Source organism: Triticum dicoccoides, chromosome 5A, assembly GCF_002162155.2.
Source record: "Triticum dicoccoides isolate Atlit2015 ecotype Zavitan chromosome 5A, WEW_v2.0, whole genome shotgun sequence".
NCBI classification, from domain to species: domain Eukaryota; kingdom Viridiplantae; phylum Streptophyta; class Magnoliopsida; order Poales; family Poaceae; genus Triticum; species Triticum dicoccoides.
The window spans coordinates 565,285,768-565,296,600 of NC_041388.1; the positions used below are offsets into that span (position 1 = coordinate 565,285,768).

At 42.9% G+C, this 10,833-nt stretch overlaps 1 protein-coding gene across 1 annotated transcript in view; it reads right to left on the minus strand.

The window, feature by feature from the left end:
- Positions 1-3,006: 3,006 nt before the first annotated feature.
- LOC119302856 (actin-related protein 4-like) overlaps positions 3,007-10,833 on the minus strand; it is a 10,396-nt gene continuing 2,569 nt past the window's right edge. Inside the window, exons 5-20 of the mRNA XM_037579892.1 lie at positions 10,599-10,679; positions 10,450-10,510; positions 10,330-10,379; positions 9,788-9,842; positions 9,476-9,553; positions 9,348-9,401; positions 8,701-8,754; positions 8,550-8,610; positions 6,992-7,043; positions 6,393-6,459; positions 6,135-6,194; positions 5,983-6,045; positions 5,767-5,829; positions 3,973-4,037; positions 3,537-3,605; positions 3,007-3,453 (exon numbers count right to left, since the gene is read on the minus strand). Coding sequence (XP_037435789.1) covers positions 3,408-3,453; positions 3,537-3,605; positions 3,973-4,037; positions 5,767-5,829; positions 5,983-6,045; positions 6,135-6,194; positions 6,393-6,459; positions 6,992-7,043; positions 8,550-8,610; positions 8,701-8,754; positions 9,348-9,401; positions 9,476-9,553; positions 9,788-9,842; positions 10,330-10,379; positions 10,450-10,510; positions 10,599-10,679 — 979 coding nt within the window. The 3' untranslated portion in view covers positions 3,007-3,407. The remainder of the gene's footprint in view (positions 3,454-3,536; positions 3,606-3,972; positions 4,038-5,766; positions 5,830-5,982; positions 6,046-6,134; positions 6,195-6,392; positions 6,460-6,991; positions 7,044-8,549; positions 8,611-8,700; positions 8,755-9,347; positions 9,402-9,475; positions 9,554-9,787; positions 9,843-10,329; positions 10,380-10,449; positions 10,511-10,598; positions 10,680-10,833) is intronic.

The window sequence follows — 10,833 nt, forward strand, 5'->3', positions numbered from 1 at the left end:
AGCACCAAAAAGCATACGCACCTGATGAGAACACTAAATCAAGCCAAGCGGGAGAAGGGGGAAAGATGCTCACGGCCATGCAGGGGCTAAATAGGCTTGCAGGCCATGGCGGCGGCGAGGAGGCGGGGGTGCCGGCGAGCTGCTCCGTCCCAGGGTCATCCCGCTGGACCCCCCTCGAACTGGGACGCACCTGGTTCGTCCGATGCCGCTGGCGCAAGGAGGATTCAGAGCAGAGCAAACAACATGAGGGAGTTGCTCTGGAAAAAAAAAATCAGAATTAGCAACACTGCACAACTCCACGAAATACTATTGATCTTGATTTCTTCACCTTCTTCCTCCTGCCACCAATGGCGTTTTGGACCTGCTTGGATATTGGGGTGGCCACCTGTCCGGTGCCTGTTGTGCCGGTCTGTGTCGAGCCTTGCAAATTTTCCATGGCAGCGATGGTAGAGCATGAGTATGGCCGCGGTCCTCATAGTGGATTTGGAAGGGAGAGGGGCTCACAGCCTCACAGGAGGATCATCATAGTTGACGGAACAGAAGGGGATGGAAGAGCAAACGAACGGGCAGAGGAGAAGTCCAGAAGACAAAAGCGTGAGTCCGTGACAATAAATGGCCAGGTTGTTTGCTCGTATGGTCAGACGGTTGGTTCCACAAGAGCAACTTCTTGCGGGAGAGAAGGTTGGGAGGAAAAAAAAGGTTGATTTGTCTAATAAAAAGGAGGAAAAGATGATGTGGCACAATGATGATGTGGATAGGCTGCATGATGAGAGAATAGGTAGAAGTGGGGAGCAACTTCTTAAGAATGTTAGATGTCATCTTCTTATAATAAAAATGCCATCCTCTTATAAAAAAAACTGCCATGTGAGAAAGATAAGAAAAGGAGATTTTTGGACGAAATTAAAAAAAGCTTCAAAAATGCAAGTTATCACGAATGTTCATGAATCACATCTCTGGAGCATTGCCAAAAAGCCCCGCGCTCTCGCCGGAGGTCGCGGGTTTGAAACCTCCCCCCCGCGCAGGTTGCGCATGTTTTGGAAAAGAAGGAAGGGAAAACGAGTGTTCACCAGGAATTAGCACTCAACGAGCGCCTCCAGCCATTCGACGTGGCAATGGTCCTGCTTTGAGATTCGTGTGATGGCGATGCGGGCATTTGCTGGGGTTGGACTTCCAGGGAGCGTATGACAGCTAGCATTTCCCTTGTTAAAATAATCATTATCTCTACTTTTAAATAATTGAAACGCACATGTGGAATATCTGAAGTTATTTCATTTATTGAAATCAGCATGTGAAACAGATTTGGGATCTCTTGAAATGATTGATACCACTGTTTTAAAGTAATTGGAATCATTTATTTGAGATAATCTAAACGCCTGGTTTGAAATATTTGAAAAAGCCAGTTTAGAATATTTGAAATGACCCATTTGAAATATTTGAGATCACCAAAAAAATGAAGTGCTTCTACCAGTCCGTTGATGATATTTCAAAAAAAAACTACCATTTCTTGAAATCAACTCGCAGTCCTGTTTTAAGTGAATAAGAAAAATGTTTCATTTTTTGCAGAAACCCCTTGATCTTCTGGTTAATTAACCCACGGTTCTGTTTTAAGTGAATCTAGAAAACTTGTTTCTTTTTGCATAAAACCCCATGATATTTCGTTTAATAAACTCGCAGCCCTCTGAAAAACAACATTATTTTTTGGGAGCGGATTCAAATGCTTCTTAAAAATATCCATAGCTTTTAAACCCTGACTACAACATTATTTTCATAGCAGATTTCTCATCTTACGAGGAGATACACAACTTAGAATTGCCCACATTCAAACACGTTGTGGGTGTGTGAGCCGTGAGGCCACCGTCGGCGAGGGTGGGAAGTCGAATAAGCGGCAACACAGATGGGATGCACATGAACCTATTGGGGTCTTGAGTAACGGTTATCGGGTACGGGGCATGTGGTAATTTTTTTTTTCTTCCGTTGCAACGCATGGGTTCTTTTGGTAATGTCACGTGGGTGTTAAAATAAAAGGAAGTAGATCTGTTGTGGTTATGTGCCGTTGCAACGCATATTTCCTCCTGGCAGGACACGGACGGATGGATCCCACGCCTTAAGTTAACAGGTACCCCGTGCCACGCACGGCACGTATGCTCGGAAGCAGTCTCGGAGCTAGCGAACCGATGCCCGTGTCTTTTCCTCCCTTCCCCCGTTCCCCGTGTCGCCTGTGAGCACCGCACGAGGATGAGGGGGCTGGGCAGGCACGTCTCGCCGAGGCAGATGGCGCTGCTCGCCGCAGGGTAGGCAAGAGGCGTTCTGTTGGTCTCTCTCGTTGCTCCTCCAGTCCTCCGTGGTTTGATTAATCATCAAATCTGGGTGGTTGCTGTATGCAGGCTGGTGTTCTTTGGGGCGACGACGTACGACGTGCACCGCTCCATCAAGAACAACGACCAGCCCCCGACCAGGGACCAGGTGGCCGCGCTCCAGGACTTCATCGACTCCAGGAAGCGCTAATTTGGATTTTGGGCCCGCCGATGCTCGATCGATTCCCCCTGCCGGCGGCGCTGTGTGATCTCTGTTCTGTGCTGCGTTCTTCTCAAGCAATAAAAGCGGCCATGGATGTGTCGACAGTGTTATATTCCCCAAAGGAGGAACTGACTAGTGCGTATGGAATCTGTACACTAAGGAATGGCTTGTATTATTAGTTGTGGAGTTGTGATCATCTCGACTCTCTCCTTGAAACAGCTAGCTATAATAAACTGCTGCAATTTCATATGTTCACATCTACCTCCGCAGTTCCTGTGAAATGCAAGTAGTTTCTTCAACTAATATTATGTTGTCCGCTTCATGCCAGAGTCACTGTTACCGGTATGCTCGTAGCGCCATTAACAACAAACACCAGGAAACCAGCAACAGCGTTGATGTGAATGGAGCTCGTTCTTAGCTCGGCAGTGCAAGTCCAATAACCGTTTAACATGACTGACCTAAGATGTAGTCCATCAGTGACAGCTTCAATTCAAGAACCAGCTGCATACCTAAATGGCTAATACTTGAATCGCAGATACATTGATTGACGTCTGCAGAGTAAACTGTTACACATTCTACATCAACGGCGAGAAAATTCATCGCATGAACTGCTAGTATCTACCATCAATGACAAGTATCAGATGAGTTTGTTCTCAAGTTGGACTCGTGGAGCTAAAGATAATTCGGTAACGACAACAATTATAAATATCCCCCAGATAACAAAGGTGGCAACCAACGCACATCTTTGGGCACGCACGTGCAAGTATCAGCTGAGTTTGTTCTAGAGCTGCACTCACGGACCTAAAGATAGTCGGTCGCCTGCATCTAACTGTTGCCCACACACATCTTTGGGCAACACAAAGCTTGGGCTGCATGCATGCTTCGCCATTTCATGGGCATTTCCTCTGGATATAGGAAACGCCGTGCTCCTCGTACCTGTTTGCGAGAAGATAGATATTCTTAGGCGTGCGATACAGAAGATCAGGGCAACCAAACAGAACCTAGAAAATCAAACTTACTCTGCCTTGGAGAACCACATTTGCTGGAACGACCCAAGGGATGCAAGGATGCTCCCTCCAATCCAGACACTGCACTCATCAAATTATAATGTGTCAGTCATGTCAATCAACATCTAACCGATGATGAATCTCGGCACTAGCGGCCACACAGACAAAACCAGTTACACGGCATGCATTTTAACTGTGGTGGCCCTTCCCTATGGTCAAGGATAAGTTTTATTCCTGGCATTGCGATCAGCATGCTTTCATCAAATTTTAGACCGCCTTCAGGGCCACGACAAGTTCTTGCATTAAGCTACTCATGTAATTAAAACAGCAAAAGGAACAGTTTTACTTTCCAATGGCAACACAAGCAATCATTCAAATTCCTCTGCTGCTAACGGGCTCCACGGAGCAGTCAGTGCATGCAAAGACAAGCAAATATACTAGGTCTTACCTGAATCGCCTCTCTGTTGAATTTCCACTTGCCAAAACCTTTACACGAGCATTTTGAGGGGACTCCTGCGATAATTGAGTTACAAATAAGAATAAGCTCAGAGATTCAGGAACAACATTAACTAACCAGTAAAAACCAAGACAAAAGAACAATTCTCAACAGCCTTAACCATAGATTCTCCTTTTTATGAACCATGTAATGACTAGTCACTAACCAAAAGAATCAATGAGATGCATTTTACTCTTCTATTTTTTTAGGAAGGCCGCAGAAATAAGGTGGAAAGCTTTGTCTAAAGCATGTTTTGACAAACACTCGGTGGCTGCTCGGCTCCCCACATGGAAAGCATGGCTCATGAACAAAACCGGGCGGCTGGCTTTGGTCAAATCGGTGCTCGCCGCGATCCCGATACATCAACTGCTCGCGTTTGCGCCGCCCAAGAAGACCTTGAGACAGCTCGAAAAGATCCAGCGCGGCTTCTTGTGGGCTGGGCGCGCCGTTGCTAATGGCGGACACTGCCACATCAACTGGCGACGTGTGTGCCGCCCGCTCGAGTACGGCGGGCTTGGGGTCCAGGATCTGGAGCGCGCTGGCCTCGCGCTGCGCCTGCGCTGGATGTGGCTCTCCCACACGGACGACGATCGCGCATGGCGAGGCCTCGACCTCCAGTTTTCCAGCGAGGAGCGCGCGTTGTTCTACGCATCGACGACCATGGTGCTCGGTGATGGACTGACGGCACTGTTTTGGAATGACCGATGGCTCAATGGTCAGTCCGTGCGCGAACTCGCACCGGCACTCTACCGATGCATCCCCAAATGGCGACGCAAGTCAAGAACGGTGGCCGCAGGCCTTGCGGGCAACGCTTGGGCTCGCGAGTCGCGACATCCAAGGAGCGATAGGGATTCACGAGATTGGCCAATATCTCAGACTTTGGCATGCCGTGCAGCACATCAGCCTACCAAACCGGCCTGACCAGATGCTCTGGAGATGGACGGCTAGTGGCACCTATACGGCACGGTCATGCTACGCTGCAACCTTCCACGGATCTATGAAATGCCCCTCCTGGAAGCTTACCTGGAAGAGCTGGGCACCGCGACGTGTCCATTTCTTTCACTGGTTGGCTAGCCAGGACCGGTGTTGGACAGCGGATAGACTCGCCCGTCGCGTCCTACAGCACCATCCACGATGCCTCCTCTGTGATCAGGCCCCTGAGTCGATGTGGCACCTGCTCCTAGAGTGCCCGTTTACGCGGCAGGTTTGGTACGACGTGCTGGCTTGGGCGAGGATACCTTCTCAACCGCCAAGCAATGAACCCAGCCTCACAGACTGGTGGCAACGAACGAAAGGGCAGACCCCACAGGCGCTACAGAAAGGTCTGCAATCCATCACCATGCTCGTTCCTTGGATGATCTGGAAACAGCGCAACGAGTGCGTCTTCATGAATGCACGGCCCTCGGCTATCGCACTCGTAGATAGGATTAAGGCCGAAGCCAAATGTTGGGCACAAGCTGGCGCTTTGGGTCTCAGGGTAGTCCTCCCCACTAGCTGGGATGTCCACTGATAGGGTGCCAATCCATATAACCACCACCTCCTAGGAGGATTGTACTTTCTCATCTCTTCAATGAAATGAAACGCAAAAAGTCCTTTGCGTTTTCTCGAAAAAAAAGTTATTGCATTGAACTAACAGCAAAGCTTCGAAGAAAAAGAATACATAAACTGAAACATGCTTGAAAGCGGTGAAAACATGTAAAATACAGCAACATTTATCCTAGCTTCTTCAGCTGCCTTTTTATTTACCTCCAGTACTTCTTTTTCTAGACGGTCCTTTAACTGCAGAATTGATGATGAGCCACCAGAAAGCTATCAAGAATACAAGTTTGAAGATGTTAGAGTTGTATTAACAAATTATAACAGGAGAATTGAAGATTATGTTATACAAGTTCTTTCACTAAGCCCGTGCATGCGGGCATGTAGAGAGAAGTAGCAATGCAGCACTGGAATTAATGTCTTTACCAAGATGCTGCTGAGTAGCTCCTTGCGAATGTCAACATCACACCTATTTACACTCTCAAGGACCTGATGAAAAACAATGGTGGCAGCAACTTCATTAACATGAAGAACTGTCCAAGCTGCACAACAATATAAGCACCCATAATTTAACTCACCATTCGTGGAAGTCCACGAATCGAAGTGGAATCTCCAAATCCATCGATCCCAGGAATAGTCTGTTGATCACAAAATTAGTGTGCAGGAGAGGGGTTGAAGACAAGTCAGCTAGGTCCAAAAGAAATTATTGAATATTGATAGCATCTACTGAAGAAGCAATGAACTTGTTCTGTTCCTGGATAGTGTAATCAACCACTAGCACAAAACCTGACCAACTAACATACATGCACACAGCAAATTATACATTTCTCACTCACCTGAGAAAGGTATGGGTTGAACAAAATGTCAGGAATCTTGAATCTCTCTGCACCAACTTCGATAGTTCTGCTCAGATATAACATAGATAAGTTATAACTTAAGCAGTACAACCATAAACAACATATTTACCACAAAATTGCAGTAACAGAAACAGAGAAAGTGGAGACATTAGAATCCTAACACCTTATAGGTGCATTGTGCATCCGAAATCGGAATACCATGCATACTTGTAATGGGAATGAAAATCTATAATCATCATAGTAGCTGCATCATGATATGGTCTACCAGGCTGCAAAATTGCAACTCGGGGCTATACTAAAATGTGGCACATGCACAGATCCTAGAAACTTTATGGTTTCTAAACCACAAGTTCTCAGTGTTATGATATATTAGTTTTATGTCGATTTGTAAACAACGAAGTTTGTCATGGCTATTTGTTGGGCGTACTGAAGAGGGCATGCCCAATGGAGTAAGAGGGGCAAGATGCCTCAGATACACTCCAGAAAAGTAGCTACTAGCCCATATTCAATATCTAATTGCTAAAAAAATGAAATTAATCTGACTTGAGAGAAGTGTCTATATGATATTGATAACTTACTGCCCATCAGGAAGCTCATATGAAGTTGTAGGAACATTTGCATATGCCACTTCTGCATGAAAATAAAGCAGGGAAAGTGAACAGGAGAACCTTAAATAAAACATACAATGAGATATGTCAAATCAGTCAAACAAATAAAAAAGGGAGTTTTATCATTTATGCCACTAGTTGTGTCCCACTACTTAGTTTTGCCATTAGAAGTTACAACCACTCAGAAATGCCATCGCTCCGTCAGTAGTGGTATAAATGATAAAAAACCTAAAAATAATGGTAATTGACATGGATATGCATAAAAAGTAGCCAACTATATTATAGTTGTATGCATATATATAATTCATTAACTAGCAAACATACCCGTGCGTTGCAACGGGAGAAAAAAAAATCATCCCTCATACACACAGTTGACGACACAGCAAATCCCTTGAAATCTTTCGTGATGCCACGCAACAAGCAACATGCTAAGTGGTGTTGTGAAAAAACATAAATGTGTGATGATTTTTGAAGTGTACTCAAGGTGTTTAGAATTCATTATACAACACAAATATCTACCTAGCTGCCGGTATATGTTTATGCATTTGATGTTGTTTCTCGGTGATGTCCAAAGAATATTGCATTAAAATGAAAATAGCAAAGTACATTTTAGTATTCAATGATAGCATGTGCATAAGAGCATTATTTTTGTCATATATGTGTTTGCATATATAAAAATATATGTGTGTTTGCAACCATAATTCAATTCAAGACTTAATTTGGTTGCAAACATATCGGATAGCTCCACCAAAAACAACCAATCTATAAGGGCATATGTAATAGGCATTTCTAAGATATCTCATCATATAAAGAACGTATTATTTAAGTTTGCACCCTGAACATATTTTTAAAAATTAATGATGAAGGCATATTTGGAATCTACACATTTTTCTGATGAATTTTCATATATGACATGTTAGATTTGGAGTTAGGGTTTGAAAGATATGAAAATTTCAAAAAGTATTTGATCTTTTGGAAAAAAGGGGAGGGTAGGGATCGAACATATTTTTAAAAAAATTAATGATGAAGGCATATTTGGAATCTACACATTTTTCTGATGAATTTTCATATATGACATGTTAGATTTGGAGTTAGGGTTTGAAAGATATGAAAATTTCAAAAAGTATTTGATCTTTTGTAAAAAAGGGGAGGGTAGGGATCGAACCCACAACCTCCAGCGCGGGTATGTGAAGGTACCAACCAATGAGCTACGTGCATGGTTATTGCATATGAGGGGATCTCCTCCTATTGAGCTATGCCCGCCGCAGATGAAACAAAATATAAGAAACCAAACGTTTTTCTCACTTACCGGTGGCATTGGTGGGTAATAATTTACAACTTTAGAGGCAGCTTTAATGACGGACGACCAGAAGCACTATTTGCTTTATTATTATATAAGGGGAAGATGGATCAACTGCAATTGGCTTGATCCTCAGATTTTGCGTACATGCCAGTATGGTCCAAGCTTGCGCATCAATATAGCAGATCTAAACAATCACAGGAATAATGTATTTTCGAAATGTTATACCATCGAAAGGAGTATCTGGAACTCTACAAACCGTCTCCTTGATGTCACTAGCAATAGCTCTCTGTGATACAGAGTAAGCATCACGATTAAATGCATCGAGACAAAAATTAACAAAGCAAAACAAGAATTACAGATTTGCCAATGAACATACCATGTGGTACAACCTGTAACTATCCGTGGTGTTTGGAAAATCAAGGTCTACAACCTGAAAAGATAAACATGGGTCAACAGAATAAACACCGCATAGTTTCCCTTATATCCATCCAGTGTAATGTTAACTAAATTAGAATGTAACCATGATTAATTAATTAACATGGCAAATTCAGAACCTTAGTACCACATAAATGCGAAGAAAAACACTAAAGATATTTTAAAGGGATGGCTATATATAGTCAGAGAACCACCTAGTGCGCATGTATCTGTGAATATTGATATGTACAGGAAGGCGTAACTTCATGATATTGGAAATGCCAAAATAGTATTCGATGTCTACTGAGAGATTTATTTAATTGGTGCCAGAAACGAATTTGACAAGGGAGGAGGGGTACAGACCACCTTGTAGGCTCTCTCACTTTTTTTCGTTAGAAGACAAGGATGATAGGTATATTTTGCCCCTCCTCTTTACTGGTGGTGTGTTGATTTCAACTATACCAATGGCTCAGCTCACATTCAATGGTACAAGGAGTTTCAACAAAGGGGCACATCGAATGGTGTGAAGAGTTATCTCTTGGTCCAAAGGAATCACAAGCAGACAAGAAAAGGATGTCAATATCAGATGCAATGTTATAGAAACTACACCTTATAATCTCCAGGGCTCACTTCCTTCTTCTTGAATGAATACCGGGGCCTGATCTGAGAAGTGAACAAACAGGATATGAAAATACAGCAAGGACTAGTATGCTATCTTAACTAAGAGAGGTGCTTACAACAACGCCCTTGCTCTCCAAGCTTTTCATCATACAGTCAGTTAAAAATTCACCACCAATCGGAGAAGTTGCCACAGACTGCCACATGACAACAAGTTATCAAAATGGTAGAAGAAAAGGCTTCAGAAGAGCCAAGGCAAAAGCGATAATAATGTTGCATATCCCAGAGTCCATATGATAACTTAGCATTTTATTTTATCAAATGTTAAAGCAGCCTGGATTAATCAAATTTTCAAAAGAAATGTACAATGTGAAAACAGGCAAATCACTACACCTCCCCTTGAAAATCAGGATATTGATAGCATAACATACCTTTTGCAAAACATAACCATCATGCACAGCAGAAACCACAGTAGACCCACCACCACTGCACCAAACATGATCGCTCTGTCATATTCCAGAAATCTCTATCATGATAAAGACCCAAAGCAGTAAAATTAAGATGAAATAAATTTGATATATGTTTGACACCAGCTTGTTCAACTCTAATAACACTGCTTCTTAAGGAATCGAGAAGGTCACCTAAGCACAAAACCAGATTAAGGTGTTCAAATCAAGGAAAGTGAAATAGGGAAATTCAAGCATTAACAGTTAGAAGTTAGAACCAACTTCTTCATGAGTATTTCCTTGGTGCGGATGGACTGTTACACACTATCTGTGTGTTATGTGCAACGTATTGGTGAAAAGCAATTTACTTCAGACATAGAGTAGGAAATTAAGAACCAATCAGTCACCACAACACAGTGGACTTGTTCATAAACTAATCGGGCTAACATAGCAAACAAGGGGCCTTCATCTATTTCTAAGGAAAGCAGCAGGTTGCAGAGATAAAATGTCATCAAGAAAATGCTGACCTGTCAACCACTAGAGATGTAGCACGTCCAGATGCAAAAGATGTGAGAACCTGACAAACCAATCAACAATTAAAAATAATAAACTAGTTGCATCAAAGATTACTTCTGAGAGAGACATACTGCATTTTTTGCTAGGAACAGCGCTGGCACTTTGTACTTCTCAAACATAAGTTCTGCTGCTCTACAGAACATGAAAACTAAGAGTCAGGCTTGAAAGCATTGATATGGGTTAGCAATATAAATATTTTAAAAACAAACATAGAAAATACTTCTCTCTTTGCTGTGCACTGTTTATAGATGGTTCCGCTATGAGCATAGGATGCTCTTCAGGATTGATCAATAGCCGCCGTCTGAAATATAGAACAAGTCAGTATGACAATATAGTAGATCCACAGAAATAGTAACTTCAAAAAATTACATAGCATCATAACAAGGAAATCCTTGTACTTAATCAAACTTAGCTATTACAGAAGACAAAGCATCCCAACATATGAAATAAAACAG